This window comes from Haliotis cracherodii, unplaced genomic scaffold (genome assembly GCF_022045235.1).
Source record: "Haliotis cracherodii isolate W230 unplaced genomic scaffold, xgHalCrac1.p SCAF_4, whole genome shotgun sequence".
Taxonomy (NCBI): domain Eukaryota; kingdom Metazoa; phylum Mollusca; class Gastropoda; order Lepetellida; family Haliotidae; genus Haliotis; species Haliotis cracherodii.
In genome coordinates, this window is record NW_027266297.1 from 65387899 (window position 1) to 65410375 (window position 22477).

A 22477-nucleotide genomic window follows, 5' to 3' on the forward strand; every position below is an offset into this window, starting at 1 on the left:
ATTCCAACATGCATCTGTATGTTGAGCCTCTGTAACCCTCTGCTTCCTCCGTGTATGATTTGAATATATTTTTTGCCTTACATGCATGAATTCTTTGCTCACTGGAACTTTTAGTAAAGATATATTCTGGTGAGCTGATGTCAATGGGTAGTGTTTTCTGGTAATACGACACTTAATGTGTCCAACAAATAGACCATACTAAATTAATCACCATTTTTCTAGTAGATAGATTTTTTGGGGCATGGGGCATATTCCGTTCACCTGGCATATATCATTGGGAAAGGCCTATGGGTGACGGAACATAACAATATACTACAAAGAGATCAATCAAAATGCTTTCAGTCAAGCAATTGGACCAATAGGAAAAGGACAGTTCCTCTTTAATTGTTTTTTTTCTTTAAAACTCTGACCCTTTTCTACTGCAAGCCAAACAGCCATATAAAGGATGCCTTTGATTGGTTACATTCCCTCTTCCAAGAACACTACATATTGCTGATGTAATTAAAATTATCATTGGCATTTTTTTTGTTAAATCATTGCTTCAAGTGACTCTCATTTATAGACAGTGTCACAAAAACACCTAAACTTAATATAGCAAAACAAGATAACAATAGAGTGATAGACTTCTGGCATGCCTAGTTCAAGGTGAGCTGCAGATCAGTATGTGTCTATTTCTTGTATTTTCTTGTACAGTCAAGTCTCGTTAATCCGACACTCGTTAATCCGACAATCGGCTTTTTCCGACACTAATGATTGGAACCGATTAAATCAGTGCTATTTAGACCCGTTAATCCGACAGTCTCGCACTCCGACTCCGACATACATAATTTGCAACGAATTACCGAAATCACTCATTAATCAGTCTCGTTAATCCGACACAGTGATCAGCGTACTCAGTGGTCATCTGCCCGCGAGTACACAGCCCGTGTTTTGATGCGAGGCGAGTCGGCTGGTAGCCGCATATTACAAAGCTGCAGCTATAAACTTACTTAACAATAAACAATTAATGCTTTAAATAAAGAAAACAGGATAATTCACATGCTTAGATTACCTCAATCTTATTAAAATCAGATACAAGTTCTCGCTATCGACGAGGACATCCCATTACAAGTCACGTCAGAACAACCTTCCGCGAACTATGACCTACCAATGAAATGACCAACAGGAAGTCGACGTTAGCCACTTAGAAAGCAGCTTTCTTAAGCTTTGAGTACCTGTTTCAAAGTTGCGACTTCCATTCCAGACTATGCTTTTTAAAGTATATTGAATATGTCAAACAGTCCATAACAGTTGTTTTGTGTTAAACGTTAGAGGTTGAATGATTAGAAAACATATTCCGCCAACAATTTAACATAAAAATATGAATATATATTTCATATTTTTTATAACGTGTTTGAATCCTTATCTCTCGTGTAGTTGTCCGATTTTCGATTACGAACGTTGATACTACTAAATTTCGTTTATTCGACATGCTCGTTAATCCGACACAATCATATGCAACCATCGATGTCGGATTAACGGGACTTGACTGTACATCTTTACTTGTCACTTGTCTTAGGAATTCGGGGGACGAATATCGGTCTCAACTTCTAACAATTATCGTAGAAGTGTATAATGAATATCTACAATCTAGGATGGATATCGGATGTTTGCAAAGTGGAAACTGGTGGTTAAAATGTGTGATTGTGCCATAAATGCCCCTTGGGATGGATTGATTTGCACTACCTAACTGGTTTGTCTGACTCAAACTCAATTTACAAAACTTTGTGATAAGCAGACTATTATTGACTGCATTATAAACCAACAAAGATGTATCATTATTTCTATATATGACCTAACATGTCGTGAAAACATGATTTTACCGATCATACAGATAATGCAGTATTTTCATTTCTGTTATAAATGTTATTTTCAATCTAAGGTTCTGATTTGAAATACTTCCAGTTGATGGCGTATGGACTACATGGTCAACCTGGGGCTTATGCAACGTCACTTGTGGTGGTGGAAGTCAGTTTCGCTCACGAAATTGCATTGAACCACAGTTCGGTGGTAAAGTCTGTGATGGGGATGGAGCACAGTTGAAGAGGTGCAATGGCAACCAATGTCCAAGTAAGACAGTACACAACCTGACTGGCTTCTAGGCAATGTTCATTCTTCTGTAAACAATGTTTGATGGATTGAGTAATTAATCTGCAGATGGCTTGACCTGGCACACATTACATGCACCAGCGGAAAAAAGTAACTGTGCTTCATATAAAGAGGTGTAAATGTTATGTTATTGGAAATAACTGCATAATATTTTGTCATTCGTTTGATCAATATCGAAACAAATTCATTGACAAAACCCACCTGGTAACAGGAGACAGAGCAGCCCGCCCTAAAAATGGGGTGGTGTTAGAAGTCAATTAACAATATAAATATCGGGTTTGACCACCATTTGCATTTGCGCTGGCGCATTGAAAACACCAGATGATTGAAAACAGCCAGAGGATGCTGTCTGAAATGTCAGCCAAAGATTGACCGAACTGAGCTTGGGCTACCGGCTGGTTTTGGTCCTGTCGTAGGCGTCGATCTGTTTCATCGCAGACATGTTCTATGGGTAAGGTCTGGAGAAACAGCCGGATGTGGCCATTCAGAAATGTAATGCTGCCACATGTGCAACATGTTTGCAAACAATATCCTGCTGTAATGTGACGTTACGTCCCTGCATTTGCGTAAGGTGTAGAACATGATCTCGAACGATGTCGTCAGTAGGATACGCAAATCAAATGAACAATGAGATATGTTCTCCCAGGAGTTGTGATGCCACCATATACAATGACACTTCCAAACTGACGAAGTTCAGTAACTAAGCATCGTAAAAACGTTCTGCTGGACGCTTGTAGCCCCTTGCACAACCATCAGGTCTGTCCAGATAAGACATGGACTCATCTCTGAACATGATACTGTTCCAGTCTCATCTTCTGAACCTCAGATGCTGAGATTTTTTATCGAGATTAGATATGTTTTTCAGCTTCAGCTGCAACACCAGATTTTTTAACACCTTGCAACAATGTAATTTCTCTTTATTTTAAACGTCTGAAGCAGAATATTAGGACTTAATTTATTTGTTTCGATAAAATCCGATTCAATTGAATATACGCTTCACAAATCCTAATTATTAATTTTTGCACTTACTAAAGCTAAAATATTCTTCTCGGTGATAAGAAGGTAGAGTGAGTGAGTGAGTTGGGATCAACGCCACAAGTAAAACATTCTTGTATTTAGCAATGGAGTGAGTGTGGTAAATATCTGCTTTAAACAGTATCCCATTTAAATCACAGCGTGTCAGATAGATAGATAGATAGATAGATTAGATAGATAAGATTAGATAGATTAGATAAGATAGATTAGATAAGATAGATTAGATAAGATAAGATAGATTAGATTAGATAGATTAGATAGATTAGATAGATAGATTAGATAGATTAGATAGATAGATAGATAGATAGATAGATAGATAGATAGATAGATAGGCTTATCATTGAAATGGCTCTCTTTCCTGATTTTCAGTTGATGGAGTATTTCAAACATGGGAGGAATGGGGTGCTTGTAGTGTCACTTGCGGTGGAGGCCAAAAAATGCGCAGCCGGAAGTGTACAGGTCCATTTTATGGAGGCGGAAACTGTACTGGACCATGGGAGGACCCAACCACGTGCAGTGATGCGCCATGCCCGGGTATCAACAATAATAACAAATATACTCTTTCCCTCCAATACCTCTGATACACATCGCCTTTAAATCTTCACATCCCTTTCACATTTCAATCATCATTTTACATAGATTACATCATAATTCATATATCTTCATAACGTTTTCAACATAAGAAGTAAGTATAATTTTACCTTCCACAATTTTTAACTTTCTGCATGCAAAAATAACCACGTTTCGTGTGACCCTGTCACTAGATGTTGTGCTAACCCTTTTTCTCCAACTAACCTTGCAGTGCTTGGTGGTTTGCTTTGTTTTCATCCTTGCCCTGTCGAGCCAAGACTTTTGAGGCACATCTTCATCCGCCCTGCACACAGGTGGGGTTATAGCACCTTCTTTCTCGCAATCCTTTATCCATGTCATGTTTGTATTTTCTCTCCATCCACACCAGTTGACATATGTATATATTGCCACGAGAATTTGTATCTGTTCTTGAAAATCTGCGTGATGGCCTCTTCTCAGAATGAGATCCTTTATCTACAGATTTTGAACTACTACCACTTTCTTGACCCATAACAAGTGAAAGTAATAAATAGAAACAAATGATTATGATATCGTGTTGCTATGTACGCTACACTGTTCTCATGGAATGGTTCCTTTGGAGAGATGGTTCAACCCCTCTTCAAAGGTCAGCAGATCCTGTGATCTAAGTGCTGCAACTCTGCATAGGGGCCTGATGTTCTGTATAGTGATGTTAAGCAAATAGTTTGTCTTTTATTTAAATCAGTTGGGCATGTCCAATTATTTTACCAAATGCATGTAGGACTGGTTTGAAATATGTGTGTCATATTTGACACGAGTAGCCTCATGGTTGCAATATCCAACACCATATATGCATGTTGATAAAGAGCAGGTGTTGCTTAGTGGTTAGAACATTCGTCATGATGAAGACCCGGCTTCAATTCGGCTTTTGTAACCTGCAAAAACAACATTCTTATTCTCTCCTCTCGTGGTTTGGCTTGGATGCTGTTTTAATTCACTTAAAACCAACGAGAAGAGATTACAAGAACATAATGGCTGCCGGTCATGTTCCGACGCTAATTTGTATGGTACCATGGTTCTCCATTGAATCCTTGCTTGAATGCATGGCACACTTCACGTGTTATCTGATGACCATCATCACCATATCCATACTGTTGACAGTTGATGGTACTTGGTTGTCCTGGGGCGCGTTCTCAGAATGTGACCTCACGTGTGGAGGTGGTCTACGAAGCCGCAAACGAGAATGTGACGGACCATTCTTTGGTGGTGCAGACTGCAGTGGAAACAGGGAGGAACAGGAAGTATGCAGTGAGCAAAATTGTCCAGGTAAGAAACGTGTCCGGCTCATTCTTCTGTTTTTAGTTATATTTTGGATATAATTTACTTCAAATAGAGCGGGTTTTAGCAGACTAAGTTTTTAACTTGTAATCTGTTGGTGGAACGGGTGGCCCAGTCGTCTAAGGCACCACAATTCACTACGCAGAGTTGCATCCCAAGGGCATGCCAGAAACCTATGATTGTAGGTTCGAATCCCGGTTCGCCCCAATTATGTTTCTAGGTTCGTCAGCACCATACCTGTGCTCATGGGTTTCATCGAAGTGGTAAACGTCTGAGACCTGCATCACTTCGGGCTTTCCTCCCACATTAAGCTGACACGCCGTGATATAACTGGAATGTTGTTAAAAGCGGCGTTAAACCCAACTCACTTACTGTAATCTGTGTATACTTATCGAACGTGTATTAGTCTAACATATCTGTATATTCCCATATGTTCCAGTTGATGGCGAATGGCAGAACTGGGAGATATGGGGAACCTGCAGCACTACGTGTGGCGGAGGAATACAGTGGCGTCAGCGGGAATGTATGGGGCCATTTTGGGATGGTCAGGACTGTTCGGGAGACTCTAAGGTGTCCCGTGACTGCAACACCCAAAGCTGCCCGGGTCAGTTGGAGTTCTCTCCCTATTTCGGACCGTGTACACTGCATGCTGATCATGAGTACATTGTTACCTAAACCTCCATTGTTTGCATGTTAATGAATGACGATCATATGAGCAGGATGCATGACATGGGGGAAAACTGTGTAGAGCAGCTAGCTGTTATGGCAGCCTGCAGGTAAGATAATATAGTCTCAATGTTTTTCCCTGTCGCGGCTTCCCGCTTCAACCAAGCGTGTGCGTCATGACTGAGCTCTGACGCTTCCTCGCGACTTTCTCAAGCAAAGCGATTTCCCAGCAGGACATATTGCTTAAATTATGCATTAAATGGCTCTGTTCCAAATTGGAATAGTTATATATTACGCTTTGCTTGAGAAAGTCAGACTTCCTATTATTAGCATCCCTCTAGTATCCTTGCCCTGACCTCCTTCCTCGCAACTGCATCACCGCTTGTATATAAATAGGCTCACAAAATAGTTCCAATAATTGCTTGTGATACCAGAACCCTCCACAATGTTTAAAATGTCACAGTTTCACTTCAGTCCTGCAGACACGTAGCGTGATGAGCAATGTCGTATCTCATTTCTGCTTCACTAGAGGATGGGTACTTCAACGATTGGGCTCAATGGAGTCTCTGTGACGTCACATGCGGCGGAGGGATACGCTGGAGAAATAGAACGTGTATTGGTCCGTTCTATGGCGGTGCCGACTGTGATGGTGCGCGGAACGAAAGCGAGGCTTGTAACGATCACAACTGCCCAGGTACCAGTTGGCCATGTGACAGCACATGACGATGATGGTTTTCTGCGCTGAGCGGTCGTTAGGCCTGGTCACGTGTAGCCTGGTACTGGCGATCTACGTCGAAGCGTAGTAATATTTGTTGAATGCAATGTTCTTGTTTGTTGGTGATGTCCTCTAAGTAGAGATGTGACGTTCTGTAAATACAGCATAGATCTCACGATATGACGTAGTAACTGACATAGTATGTACACTTCACGGAGTGAAATGGTAAAATACACTCTGAAAGGATTGGTCCACTCTGATAAAACGCATTTTAAGAATATCAGCTATATAACAAACATTGTAAGTATGAGACACCTTAATGACTGACAACAAATCACGATTGTCAATAGTTACGAAATAATATTTTCTAGTGACATGAGATTCAGGTCCGAAGCTGCCTCTTTTTTCCTTCAGTTGATGGCATCTTCAACGATTGGTCTGACTGGGGTGTGTGCAGTGCCACTTGTGGAGGTGGTGATAAATTGCGTCAACGCACCTGCCACGGTCCATTCTACGGCGGAAAAGACTGCGTGGGTCCACGTGAAGACACTGCGTCGTGCAACCAACATAACTGTCCCGGTAGGTGTTGCATTCTTTCGTCATAAATTACTGAGTTCATAATTAAACATGTTGTCATGTTTAATGTGGGATGAAATTCTTGCTAAAAGAAATACTGAATAAATAACTTGTTTACGTAATCAGATTGAAATCTGTAATCATTATAGTAAACTTTTGTAGAGTAAAATTGAAAGTGATTTAATTTGATGTAAAATATTGTCATGGTAGAAGTAGAAATGAACTGATGGATATTTTGTTGATGACATTCTGTTTTGTACTAACGCTTTTTCAATCCTCCGACGTGTGTGTGTGTGTGTGTGTGTGTGTGTGTGTGTGTGTGTGGTAGATAGTTTGTAGTTATATATGCCATAATACGTGTGTGTGCCGTTAGTTTTGTGTTCCAATAACGACATAGCTATGTCTTTCACGCGTGCCTAACAGTGTGTGCCTTTGTGTAGCAAAGCCGTGGCGACTAAGATGTGCATTATCACAAAACCATCCAAAACATTTCGCCTTCACATCATTTGATGCACGTACATCATATGCCTTGATCATATACACAGAGAAAAAGGTATCACAACAACCCTATTTCATTATACTGCTGGTGTTTGATTCGATGTGATCGCAATATTACGTGTGTAAACCAATGGTGTCTCAGTGTTCTTTGTAGAGCAAATATTGAACAATAAGAAAACGTTGGAATGATATGGTCGGTAAAGATCGTAATGTGTTTATGCTGAGTTACCGAAAAGACCCCCCAAAATGGAAAATATCCAGTGAGAATAACTATGGCTAGAACAGGTCTATCTGAATTCATAAGTCAATTTCCATTCATGTCATCCTCGGAAAGTTCATCGAGTTTGCAAAACAGTTACAAATATCAGTATCTGGTGTAACCTCCTCCAGCTTGAATCACCTGTTGAACCCTCCTCCTCATTGACCTAACGACTCGTCTGATCTGTTCCTTTGTGAGAATGTTCCACTCCTGGTGTAGTGCCTGTTCCAATTCATCAACATTCTGCAGTGGGGGCTCCCTCTGAAGGATTTTACGTCCAAGAATGTCCTAGATATGCTCGATGGGATTGAGGTCTGGGTTTCTGGCTGGCCAAGGAAGGGTAGTGACAGCCTCTTGACGCAGAAAATCCACAACAGAACGCTCACGGTGTGGTCGCGCCTTATCATACATGAAGACTAGCCTTGTGTTTAGAGCATGATTGTCAAAATGGGGCACTACATTCCTGTCAAGGATTTCTGTTTGGTATCGTTGGCCATTAAGGTTGCCTCTCACTGTTACCAGTGGCAGCTTGCAGTCATATGACAAACAACCCCAGATCATAACAGAGCCGCCGCCAAATGGAACTTGTTCCAAAATGTTCTTCTCAGCATATGTCATCTTATTACGTCGACAAACACGTGCTCTACCATCTGACATGAACAACAGAAAGCGACTCTCGTCAGACCAATGGATTTTCCGCCATGATGCAATATTCCAGTGATTACGTGTTCGACACCATGCCAATCGAGCTGCCAATGTTCACGTGACAACAGAGGTCTTCTGACAGGTCTCCTGGCACAATATCCAGCATCTTTAAGTGGGTTACGGACAGTTCTGTGGCATATGCGACGGTGAGGTAACCACTCCCTTTTCAGAACAGTGCTTGGTGCAAAAGGAAACCGCCGTACAATCCTCTTAAGAGCTGCATCCTCTCTTGCTGGCGAACAGCGAGGTCTACCAGGACGATGGCGATCCTTGACATCATTAGTCTGATGATGCTTTCGTAACAATCGACTAATGGTAGAAGGATGGAGACCCAGCTGACTTGCAATCTCTTTCATTGACATACCGGCATACATGATCATGCCAATAACTTGCCATCTTTTTTCTGTACTGAGTTGTCGAGGACCCATTGCTAAATTCTGACAGAGGAAACAATGACTTGTAACCTTTACTCAATACAGTGACAGATCTCAAAAAGATGATTTGCATCACATCATGACTGTTATGGAGGACAGGACATGCCATAATTTTCATTTCAAGAATGCCTCTGTGTATATATATATGTCAACATGGTCACTTGACAACTTACATATCTGGGTGTTGCGATACTTTTTCTTTGTGTATAGAGTAAGGCAATGGGCGTTTTTTGGCCTTTCATTCCTCAAGGTGCCAAGCTTTAAGTAAATGCATTTCTTCCACACAAGTTGACGGCATATGGGAAACATGGCACCCATGGGGCGCATGCTCAGAGAGCTGTGGCGGAGGCATACAACAAAGGGAGAGGGAGTGCCAAGGGCCGCTTCACGCCGGGAAAGAATGTGAAGGAGCGCATTTTGAGTCCCGGGACTGTAACAATCATACCTGTCCGGGTCAGTCAATCGGGGCCAACAGGAGGATGACATCATTATTCATAATCATTATTCTTCGCTGTCCATCCGTTTTATAAAGAAAATAATATTCATCAACATCACATCCTATTTTTTGAATTTCAATAATTAGGCGCATAATTGCTTTTGGGACACGCCTATTTGCACGTGTGGACTAATATAACTGCCTATCACGTGTGTTGTAAATAAAGAATTGGCGGAAACCTTGCCACGCCAGTCACCTGATTAACCCATTTGTCACTTCTTCATGTGTGCATCACGTGCTTTCAATCACATTGATGCATTGAGCACCACCACATCATATATTAAGCCACGATTTCAATTAACAAGTTTTTTTGTATTTCTTATTGATGCTTACAGCGTGTTTGAATACTTTTCTGGTTTTTAAAATGGCTTTTAAGTTTATACAGCAAACAAATGTTGGTAGTATTTAGACAATCTAACCCTACATTTTTCAAGCATGACAATGAAGCTAAATCATTAACTTCAATTTTGCTTCGTAGTAACTTAAACTAATATTTTCTTCTGTAATGATGTATGCATATACAATCAGTTTTTGCCAATACAAGTTGAAGTAGAAACCATTTTGTTGCTACTTATTCTTGAAGCATTTTCAATTCTTCTTCGCTACTGATTCTTGGAGCATTTTAAATTCTTTGCTACTAACCATAACTCATTGCGTACATCTTGATGCCAGCCGATGTCAAAGAAGTTGAAAGGTCAGCTTAAAGGGTGTGTCTGTATGAGATGTTATATAAAGCTAAAGGTGGTGGTTTCAGTGGACGGGATATGGGCGGAGTGGGCTAAGTGGAGCACGTGCACGCTCACGTGCGGAGGGGGGCAGCAGTGGAGGTCACGGAACTGTATCGGACCGTTTGATGGTGGTAAAGAATGCCCAGGGCCTCGTAATGTCACTCAAGCTTGCAGCACTGACCACTGCCCAAGTAAGTATCCGATGCCTTTCATCTGTGTATCTGTCGAAGTATAATAATGTCGAATATATTTATTCTGGCTGTCATACCAGGTTGAATATTACACAAACTATTGCCGATCACAGCCGCAACCATATGTGCGTGTGTGTGTATGTGTGTTTTATGTGTCTTAGCATGCATGTGTGTGTGCGTATGCGTGTTTGTCACATATGTTACCATGTGCGTGTGTGTCGGCCCGTTTGGATGTGCCGTGATGAAAAGTGAAGTTCGGTAGAAAAGGTTCTGAAAATACATCTCAGGGTTTTAGTCAAGTTATCAGTGAAGGATTATAACATCATTTTTTGTGGTTGTATTCCAGTCAGTTCACAATAAACTCGCTGATTGTATCAAGTTTCAAATCAATAGTGCCTATCAATATTTATGTTTAATTAATTCAAATATATATTTCATGTCAGTAGAGATGCCATTTATTGTATTTACGAGCGTTGTCTGTACCTCCTACAGCCAAAAGGTAGCCCCACTCATATCTGCATAGTAGACTACTCATATGCAGCAGCCGCATTCCGAACTATTTTCAGTTGATGGCGTCTACGGTGAATGGTCATCATGGGGCGCATGCAGTGACACGTGTGGCGGAGGCACACAAGATAGGACTAGGTCGTGCACCGCCCCCAAATTTGGTGGTGTCGACTGCCAAGGCCCTGCAGTTGACACCATGGCCTGTAACACCAATCACTGCCCTGGTCAGTCCCCACCCTGCATGACGTCAACAACCTTAAACCTTACCCATTTAACCTATCACTGCACTGCAAAGCACTTCGTCATTATCAGCCAAATTTGTATTTAACCCTTCACACTACAGCTTTGCCGACACAATTGTATGTTGTCATTGGACCAGGGTTGGGTCTAGAGGCTTATTGACCCTTTCTGAAAGGATCATTGCAAGAAAATGGGATTATAAAGTATTTTACCCCTCTCCACAGAATGCATGCACAATGTTCCAAAGACGCATGATAACATAGTTGCAAGATGTAGTGACTATCCTTAGACAATATCGTCATCTTTCAAATCTATTATCATTTATGTTATCCTGCATGAAAAGTAAATACAGAATGCCTCCTCCAAATGCCCTTTATGATTCGTTCGTCTCTTTTACCTGACCAAAGATCTCACCGAAAGCACCACTATCCCAATTCCTCTCCTGTGGCCTATGACCTAAGCCTTGACCACGAGAGGCTCCTGAATATAATATTTTGGAAAAATATTCCGAAAACCCAGAGTTTTTTCTACCTTCTACGCTACTCCACACAGCAAAGCTCGATCTCTGGCATCTGCTATTTCTTTCAGTTCTTATCTGTATGTAGTAATTATATAATTATTGCAGTAAAAGATGTATTCCTGCGATTTCGAAGTACATGATCACATTCGATAACATAATGAATGCTGAGAGCTTGTAGTCTACATGTTGGGTGTGGATCAACAAACTCGGCAAGTGTCTTTTGGGCATGCCTCAGCTCCAATGCTTCATGGTTTTTTTTGCAGATATCTAGTCTTTGCAACTAATCTTAACATTTCTTCGATTTCACTTTCCAATCGGAGCAAGAGGTGCATTACAGTATCGTCATGATGCACACTTTGTCTCGATTGTTCTACTAACAATATATTCTTTGCATTTTAGACTTGTTCATTTCCTCAAGTAGCTATAAATTCTTGACTATTAACTGTATCAGGAACGATTATCACAACATGACTTGGCACGAAAATATAACCAAGCTGCAAAGTTCGAATACATAATTCCAAATTTGTGTATGTAAGATGTCACTACTGCTATGCTACTGCTATGCTACTGCTGTGCTTAACGGAAAGTCCACCAAGAGACATAATTTCGGTTTGAAATATTCCATAAATGACAACAGTAATATTGCTAAATATTCAAAATCGATAACATAACGAATGCTGCGAATGTGTTGAAACCAAAATAGGCGTCGTCAACATGTGTGTGGATCCACAAACTCAGCAAGAGTCTATGGTGCATGCCACAGCTCCTTTACTTCAAGGGTTTTCTGCAGATATCTAGTCTTAGCAACTTACCTTATAATTACCATGTCTTTGATTTCACTCTCTAATCGGAGCAAGGAGTGCATTACTGTATGGAGATGATGCATACTTTGTCCCGATTGTTCTACTAACAATACATACTCTGCTTCTGAAACTTTTTCATTTCTTCAAATACCAGTGCATTCTGTACTGCATACCAGAACGATATCACAATAGGAATTAGCACAAAGAGAACCAAGCTAAATTGGAAGATCAATTCCAAGAGTATAGTGAAAACATTAACAATAAGCTTCTGTAAGTACCACGCGCTATTGCTATGCTCAACAGGAAAGTCAACCAGAGGCACTTCACAAGACGGCGCTCGCCACACCTACTAACATGATGTTGTGCTGTGAAGACAATTTTAAAGAAAATACAAAATAGTAGATGTACGGTAAATTTCAATTGAATAATTGATTGAAAGAAACCATAACGCTGCGTATCTATGCTGCATAACCCAGGACAAAGACATTAACCAACGCACCACCTGTTCTTGTAATCAGCATTACGCACGCAGTCAGATTGTTGTTGTAGACGATACTCATGTGTTACAGTCGATGGTGTTTGGCTGGACTGGAGCAAGTGGGGAGAGTGCAGTGCCACATGCGGTGGAGGGTCCATGAAACGTGTCCGCGTCTGTGACCCCCCAAAATACGGAGGGGCTGACTGTGTTGGGGACACCGAGGAACTCGAGTCATGTAACCCAAACTTGTGTCCAAGTAAGTGCCATAGCTGATAGACTTTCAATATTTGCCCTTTGTTCCTTGAACACCTAATACATTCGCCATTGATTCCCATACTAACACTCGATACTCATATCTGTAGCACACCTTCTTATGCGTGTCCTTAGAACATATTGTTCTGTGGTTCCCGATGAAAAGATTCCATGTATTTGTCTATACAGGCCTGTGGAAATATTGATGTATATTTATTATGTACTGTGGGACTTATATATATATACATGGCTACCATCTTATGGCTACAGTGCTCTATGAACATGTTTGTATGTATGTGCTTTGTGCCATATAAATGTGTATGGTAACCTGTTAAAAACTGTGGTATACATGTGTATGGCATCCTGTGGAAACTGTGTTAATATGCATGTGGTACCTTCTTGAACGCTGTTCTATATGTATTGTGTGCCCTTTACAACAAGGTAGTATACATGTGTATGGTACCTTATGGAACACTCTTGTATAGATGTGTTTGGTACCTTATGGAACACACTTGTATAGATGTGTTTGGTACCTTATGAAACACTGTTGTATACATGTGTATGGTACTCTATGGAACACTCTTGTATACATGTGTATGGTACCCTATGAAACACTCTTGTATACATGTGTATCGTACCCTATGGAACACTCTTGTATACGTGTGTATCGTACCCTATGGAACACTCTTGTATACATGTGTATGGTACCCTATGGAACACTCTTGTATACATGTGTTTGGCACTGTATGGAACACTGTAATATACATGTGTATGATACCCTGTGGAACACTCTTGTATACATGTGTATGGTACCCTATGAAACACTCTTGTATACATGTGTATCGTACCCTATGGAACACTGTAGTATATATGTGTATGTTAACCTATGGAACACTGTTGTATACATGTGTATGGTAGCCTATGGAACACTGTAGTACACATGTGTATGGTAGCCTATGGAACACTGTTGTATACATGTGTATGTTAACCTATGGAACACTCTTGTATACATGTGTATGTTAACCTATGGAACACTCTTGTATACATGTGTATGGTAGCCTATGGAACACTGTTGTATACATGTGTATGTTAACCTATGGAACACTGTTGTATACATGTGTATGTTAACCTATGAAACACTGTTGTATACATGTGTATGTTAACCTATGGAACACTCTTGTATACATGTGTATGGTAGCCTATGGAACACTCTTGTATACATGTGTATGTTAACCTATGGAACACTGTAGTATACATGTGTATGGTAGCCTATGGAACACTGTAGTTTATATGTGTTTGGTAGCCTATGGAACACTGTAGTATACACGTGTATGGTAGCCTATGGAACACTGTTGTATACATGTGTGTGTTAACCTATGGAACACTCTTGTATACATGTGTATGTTAACCTATGGAACACTGTTGTATACATGTGTATGTTAACCTATGGAACACAGTTGTATACATGTGTATGTTATCCTATGGAACACACTTGTATACATGTGTATGTTAACCTATGGAACACTGTAGTATACATGTGTATGGTACCCTATGGAATACTCTTGTATACATGTGTTTGGTACCCTATGAAACACTGTTGTATACATGTGTATGGCACCGTATGGAACACTGTAATATGCATGTGTATGTTAACCTATGGACCACTCTTGTATACATGTGTATAGTACCCTATGGAACACTCTTGTATACATGTGTATGGTAGCCTATGGAACACTCTTGTATGTATATGTATGGTATCCTATGGAACACTCTTGTATACATGTGTATGGTACCCTATGGAACACTGTACTATACATGTGTATGGTACAATCCACAATAAGCCTACGCAACTTTAATATACCACAGTATACCCGTAGTCAAGTTGTCCAGTCCATGCTGTTTGTAACGTGTTAGTCAATGTGGAATACGTTCCTGTTGCCAAGCGTAGTTCAGTGCAATATATGTACGCCATGCTTGTAGTGCATTAAAGACTACTATATGTGCTTTAGAACATGGTGAATGTACGTGCTGATTCTAGTGGTAGTTGATGATCTAGATCTTCTACATTTCAGATCACACGAGTATATGTAGCCCGTCTGTAGAGGTAGCCCGGTGTATCCGATAGTGTTGACCTTTCGCCACAGTAGTCTCTAGGAACATGTGGATTGACAAGCTTTGCATAACAATTACCTCGCTTGATTAGCCCCCTAACACCACTAACCTTGACCTTAATATGACAATGAACTTGTCATGGTTGACCTTGCCCTACATTCGTAGTGCCCTTGGATGTATGGCAGTCACAGTTTGTCCTCTGCACGTGTTGATTGTTTGTGCTGCTGTGGTACACTGTCTGTCTTCACAAAAATCCTCGCGAACACATTTGCAATTAATCACACCATACCGCCATAGAAAATATATTTGTGCATTAGTGTTAGTCATTTATTCAAATCCTTGTAACTGCATGCTCCCGGTGTACCTTTGGTAATATGCAAAGAATTATCGAATGTTCAATGTTGTTCGTGAGTCTAATCCATCAGGTTCAAGTCATATGTTCTTGTGAACAGGTATCGGATTTACTCTTTGATTCTGTGATTAATTATTCACATGTGTATATCTGTTCCATCTACAATTTCACTTTACTTGTCTGACATTCTGTCGTACTTGCTGTAAGTGTGCAGTCGACCACAAATAACCACACTTGCTTCGTGTACCAGTTCCTGGCGACTGGTTCACCTGGGAGCAATGGTCCACGTGCTCTGTCACATGCGGGGGCGGGACCAAATCACGCTCACGAACATGTGACATGGCGTCACACGGCAACTTGACCTCTCCCTGTGAAGGACCAAATGAGGAAACTATTGACTGCCACACCTTCGCCTGCACACCCTTGGGTGAGGATTGTTAACTTACACCGCAAATCCTGTTTTCACACCAATATATCTAGTTGTTGGAAACATCACTGTTTGTTAAACAGGAGGATTCCCTGCGATCATGGTACTTTTCAATGTTTATATTACTCCAACTATCTCAAATCTCTGATTAATGCAGAGTCTCATCTTGGTTTAATTTCAATGTCGATTTCGAGATAGAGACTACTGAAGGTGTCTTGGCAGGGTAGTTCCAATATTCTCAGGTACATGTAAATGTTCTTAAAACATGTGTTTACTACATGACTTACTCAAGTTATCGAAGTATAATTTACAAATTAGTAATAAAGACTAAGCACTCATTCAAGTCTGACCACGCCTCATACTCATTTATCAGTATGCCACTACAGTTGATAAATCATTGTGATCCCAATTGAAATATTCTACCATTAAATATCTATTGCCATACAGCTCGCACCTGCTCTGAATGGGGTGTTCGTGGTTTGCTCTCAAACACCATGGCGGATATCGACCCTGACGAGGCGGAGGGCCTTCTGGAGCCTACTCGTGTTTACTGCGACATGACATCCCAAAATGGAGCTGGAGTCACAGTCATTGGTATAAAGACACACACTATTCATTATCTTCATTGTAACCTGGGTCCACTTACACAAAGCGATCTTAGCGCTAAGATGATCGTAACTTCCATACCTTAACATAGGCTTACAATAGTCTTAGCGCTAAGATCGCTTTGTGCAAGTGGACCCTGATCTTTAGACTAAAACACATATGGTCAGTCAGGTAGCCTTGAGGTTCTATTTTATGATGTTCCCCGTCGATATACAGCTATAACTGAAAACGGCAAATCCATACTCGTTCACTCACTAAACGATATCTATGATTAACAGAGACACAGAATCATAACATAATGTTCAAATCAGGAGACCATTTGAGATCCGGGGTAGAATAGGTCTTCAGCAACCCACGCTTGTCGTAAAATGTGACTTTGCTTGTCGTAAGGGGCGACTAAGGGGATCGGTTGGTCAGGATCGGTTGATGCATGTCATCGTATCCCAACTGTGTGGATCGATGCTCATGATGGTTATCACCTGTTTGTCTGGCCCAGACTCGATTATTTACAGACCGCCTTCATATAGCTGGAATATTGCTGAGTGCGTCGTTAGACAACAAACACACAAAACATATAAGGATGTATATTCAGGTAGTCATTCCACACAATGTTCTGACCAGGCCACGACTCGGAAGAGGAGGAAGAAGTTGTGGGCTACGAAGGAGCTGGCGAGTATGTTCTTGGACTTAACTACAACGTCACCCTCGACCACGCCATCGCCATCATCGACGCCAGTGAGAACTGCCGTCAGTTTGTGCAATGGAGGTGTAAGGCCGCTCTGATTCACAACCCTAACGGGAACGGCATCATCACCACCGGCTGGCGCAACAGGACTGGCGGAATTGCAGACTACTTCGGCGACGCCACACCCGGAAGTGGCATGTGCACTTGTGGTATGACACAGTCATGCGCTGACCCGACCTTGGCATGCAACTGCGACATGAACGACGACGTCTGGAGAGAAGACTCCGGCTACCTGTCTTACAGGCCTGACCTACCGGTCACTGAGTTCATTGCAGGAGACACAGGTAAGAGAGTAACTGCTGTTAAGTCATGTGTAACCTACTGACTCCTGACAGTTGTTATGCTATAATACGCATTGGTTATGCTGTAATCCTACCATTTACTATAAGGGAAGCATGTGGATATTTATGCCAAACGTTTCTAAAGATAAGATAAGTTGTTCCTTATAGTGATAAAGGTTATTTTCTATTCATATCTTGAAAATAAATCGTATGAAAAATAACTAAGATTGCATATAATGAAAACATCGTAATGTAGTTTAGGAATTCAAGTTAAAATGAATAATACTTTTTTATGTTTATAGTCACATTTTACAGCTTTACCGGGGGAGGGGCGGCGTTATCGGGTTAGATATGGTTTTAAATTGATAAACTAAATGGTACAAACATGCAACAACCCTTTTATAATTTGTTAATTATTTATGAAATTGACCATGTCTCATATGGAGTTCATCCTAACGCAAGTGGGTGAAAGTGAACGTGAATTTGCTATTCGAAAGTAAAAAAATATTTTCTTAATGATTTTTATGACTATGAGATGAGGACACAATAGGAATGTTTGAGAGAAGTTCACTGGTCTGCAATTGGAGAACATCTGACCGAACTCCACCGCAGGGTAAAAATATAGATTTAAACTGGACCAATTCAAATGAATGGTGTACCAACTCCAGATTAATGGATCTTTAACTCTGTCAGGAGATTATAGCCCATGCTGTATCAAGGACGGCATGCAGTGCTAATACCACATTCCTAATCACTTTGTCCTGTTCATTAAGAACTATAATAGGTAGTGGAGTGGTGATTTCAGATCAGATTATTCTCTCAGTTATGTTTACGATGGTACAATCATGAAGCCCAAAACGTTAATAGTACTGATAATTTTAATCCTAGTCGCATTAGATGTGTTTCCGCGATGAGTTTATATGATTCTTGTAAAATATGGGTATAAATATTTCAAAACACATCAAATATGAATACAGTTGATACGACTTTCTGTTGAGAGAATACATTACTCGCGTTTGTCAGATAGGGTGGGAGTTGAGTTGCGTGTACAGTATTATTTCTATATCATCATTCCCCCACTATATCTGCGGGCAGCATGTAAGAACATCGACAGTAAGGCAGGTTATCATTGAGTGTATTTTCTATAAAGTGTATGCTACTCATGTGATAACGTTCCTGCTATGTCGGCCATCAGACATTTTGTGTTTGGATTGATCGAAATTCTAATTCCAGTTCTGGTTGGGCATGAGCTCGAAAAACTTACTGAATGTCAAAAATAATTTAAAAGATATTTAGTCAAGTGGGCACTTGTTATTCATGTTAGCAATTGTCTGCTTTAAAAATGTGACATATCCACAAGAAAAGTGTAGCTGTCGACACACTGTTTATACATAGTTGGTAACAATTGTAAAATAAACGTTGATATGCTATACCAATATATCCACATATATCATACATTGGTTCTCTTTCAGGATAATATCGTGCTTAATTTCAGCAACGTGAAACAACGTGTGTTGTGTGTGTCCACGTGTTTTAGTATTAGTAAATAAATATGCATGTAGAATTAACCAATCAACCATTCAAGACCCTGGAACAGTTTATCTATGTTGCTTAGTCTACATTAAAATGTGTGCTGTATTCAATGTAATTATTGGCCGCATTCCAATTCCCGGGATCATAATGCATGTTTCCCATTTAGTTTAATCATACATTTTGGAAATTATATCTTACAGTTAGACAATAATCAGCGTAGTACTTGTGTAATTGAATGGAGTAATTTGGGCTTCGACCCAACAGACCCTGTCAAAAGTGTTTGAAACATGAATGAGTGGGTGAGTTGGGTTTAACGCCGCTTTTAACATTAATCCAGTTATATCACGGCGTGTCAGCCTAATGTGGGAGGAAAGCCCGAAGTGATGACGTTCTCAGACGTTTACCACTTCGGTGAAACCCACGAACATGGGTATGGTGCTGACAATCTAGAAACATAATCGGGACGAACCGGGATTCGAACCCACAATCATAGGTTTCTGGCGTGCCCAAGGGAGTCAACTCTACACAGCGAATCGCGACGCCTTAGATGAATGGGCCACCCTTGCCCCCTGTTTGAAACATGAACGTGTGACTCCAACATCAGACTTATATACTAATATACGTCCCTTATACTTGTAATCATGAAAGATGAAACTGCATAATCTCAATATTGGTACATAAAATATTTAACAAGTCTCTATTGTAAATGTTTGAAAACATGTTTTCACATGCCCACTCGGTAGTGTATGTAAAATTTTGGCTTCTGAACTGCAGATCAAATATATTTTTAACAGCGATTGTTGTACAAAGAATCGTCAACAAATTCATCATATAAAAAGCTCTATTATGTGAGTGGAGTCCCCCGCCGTGATATTGCTGGAATATTGCTAAAAGCGACGTAAAACCATACTCACTCACTCAAATTTAGATGTACAATAAATTACGTCGTAACGGCCATGTGCACTAACTAACAACAACATTTAGACAACTGAGACCTGTAATCAATTACTTCAACCGTAAATATTCTATTTAACTCTCACCGTGTAGTGTATACAAATCTTTGGCTGTGAGCTGCTTTATTAGACATGCGTGGACCAAATCGGAATCGCTTCAAATTTGAGCCCTCTATTTGACTAACTACATTTGTATTATTTTAGAAGATTATACGGAATATGTTAGCAATATTCCGGCAATATCACGGCGGGGGACACCATAAATGGGCTTCACACATTGTACCCATGTCGGGAATCGAACCCGGGTCTTCGGCGTGACGAGCGAACGCTTTAACCACTAGGCTACCCGACCGCCCCAATTCGAATAGAACACAGCCACCTTTTAACCCTTTAGAGATATGTATGCCCTGCTATAGCTAGTTGGCCACATGAAGTAAACAGTATGTGTAAACAGTATCCTGTTTTACAAGCGGAAGACGTACAATATTGAAGTCGTGATCTGTGGGTTTGTAATCTGGAATGGAGTGTTAGGTCTGCACACTAGAATACCTAGTATGACACAGGTATGTCCGTAACGCATGTTATCGAGTCAAATATCGAGTCACATCAATGTATACAGTGAGTGAGTGAGTGAGTATGGTTTTACTCCGTTTTTAGCAATATTCCAGCAATATCAGGGCTTGGGACACCAAAAATATGCTTCACTTATTGTATCCATGTGGGGCATCGAACCCGGGTATTCGGTGTGACGAGCGAACTCTTTAACACTAAGGTACCCCACCACCCCCCAAGTATAGAGAAACTCCCTTTTGACATATATTTCGAAATAATGGTCCAGTTTATAAAACACGAACGCTTCATAAATGTTTTGATGTTTTCCTAGGTGGAATGAACGAGGGAGGATATAAAACAATCGGACCATTGTTCTGTTGGGGCGTACTTACCTAGACTCCGGCTGTCAGTTTCCCAGCCAATCAGCGATCAGAAGACAAAGGAAACATCACGTGACATAACCTCGGACCGCTCATAATCTAGACTACAATAACAAATCACATGATCACAATCACTACTAGGTCATGGGCGCTCCGAGGCATAGTCACGTGGTGTCCAAATTTTTGTATGATTAAATATTAGAATTTGTATAAAAATCACAACAGATTAGATCATTCATGTATAATAGGTTAGGGGAGCACGTGTAGTCTGTAGAAAGCTATTTCAGGTACGATATACGTAAGTATCAAGATACGTTCAAACTTGCTCTTGGCGCTGTAGTTGTGATACAAATATGTCCTATGTTCTAGACTCCCTCATACAATGTTGCTCTTTTCGATATCCTCAGGCGCCGATGACGAGGCCGGATTCGCAACAGTTGGCAGAATCCTTTGCACAGGCGTCGCAACCTGACATGCGCAGGCGATACTTCCGGCTCAAAGCAGTAAAGGGCATTATTAAGTTTTACGTTTTGCACAAACTTTAATTCATTCTTGCATGTTACACTCTGGCCTCAACATCCTGCATGGAAATACTACTATCATGCGCAGACGCGATATGACTTTGCATGTCTGTAGCGACCTTTCTGCTTCAATGGTATATGTTCTTCTATAGGTGACGACGGAACCGAGGCGGGCGCCTTTAGTGTCGGTCCTGTGGAATGTTTCGGGGCCTCCTCCGCGGATGTCAGCGATACCTAACCGACCATTCTTGATCTATTTCTCTCTTTCTTCGCAGCTGACGCTCTTTGCTATTTTTGAGCTAAACTTGATTTGCTGAACTAGGTCTTATTTCGTTCTCTTTATGTGCTATTAATTTGGAATGGAGATTGTCCAGTTGACAGGGAACCTAGGGTTATCATATGGAGTCTGCTTCTTGCAGAGCCGAATGGATTGCAGTGTGCAAGACGAAAGACTCCATATGTTGTTGAAACATGTTGTTTGTTGATGTTATTTTGTTATGTTTTTATTACTGTAAACTTTGTCGATCTTAATACATTGATGTTGCAAAGTGAAATGGTGTTTTTGTATGTGGTAAAGGTGTATGGAGGAAACGCAATAGAGGTTGAACCACGAGCACGTTCTGCGTGTAGGCTAAAGCACTGCCCATTTCTAAAACCCACATCCATGGGATACAACCCAGGGGCTTCAGCCCCGAGGAACAGGGGTTTTTAAATATCATAAAAACCCGAGGGGAAGGGTTTTATCTAACACATAAACCGAGCAAAGAAACTTAAAACAACATTTATCAACATTTTTATGTTTCAATTTTTTTTCCATGAATCTTAGGAAACGGGCGTGAAATATCTGTTGCTCGCGTACGGTTCCTGATATTCTGAA

At 40.7% G+C, this 22477-nt stretch overlaps 1 protein-coding gene across 3 annotated transcripts in view; it reads left to right on the forward strand.

Annotated features, from left to right (window-relative positions):
* LOC139479031 (A disintegrin and metalloproteinase with thrombospondin motifs adt-1-like) overlaps window positions 1–22119 on the forward strand; it is a 46875-nt gene extending 24756 nt beyond the window's left edge. For 2 of the 3 annotated variants that reach the window (XM_071261770.1, XM_071261771.1), the window contains 8 exons: window positions 6866–7030; window positions 10174–10338; window positions 10905–11069; window positions 12978–13142; window positions 15853–16029; window positions 16477–16623; window positions 17257–17664; window positions 21753–22119. In XM_071261770.1, the coding sequence (XP_071117871.1) occupies window positions 6866–7030; window positions 10174–10338; window positions 10905–11069; window positions 12978–13142; window positions 15853–16029; window positions 16477–16623; window positions 17257–17664; window positions 21753–21838 (1478 nt within the window). In that variant the 3' untranslated portion in view covers window positions 21839–22119. Of the gene's footprint in view, window positions 1–1944; window positions 2110–3552; window positions 3718–4893; window positions 5059–5509; window positions 5675–6265; window positions 6431–6865; window positions 7031–10173; window positions 10339–10904; window positions 11070–12977; window positions 13143–15852; window positions 16030–16476; window positions 16624–17256; window positions 17665–21752 lie in introns of all 3 variants that reach the window. The other variant, XM_071261769.1, reaches the window with a different exon arrangement.
* Window positions 22120–22477: the final 358 nt, after the last annotated feature.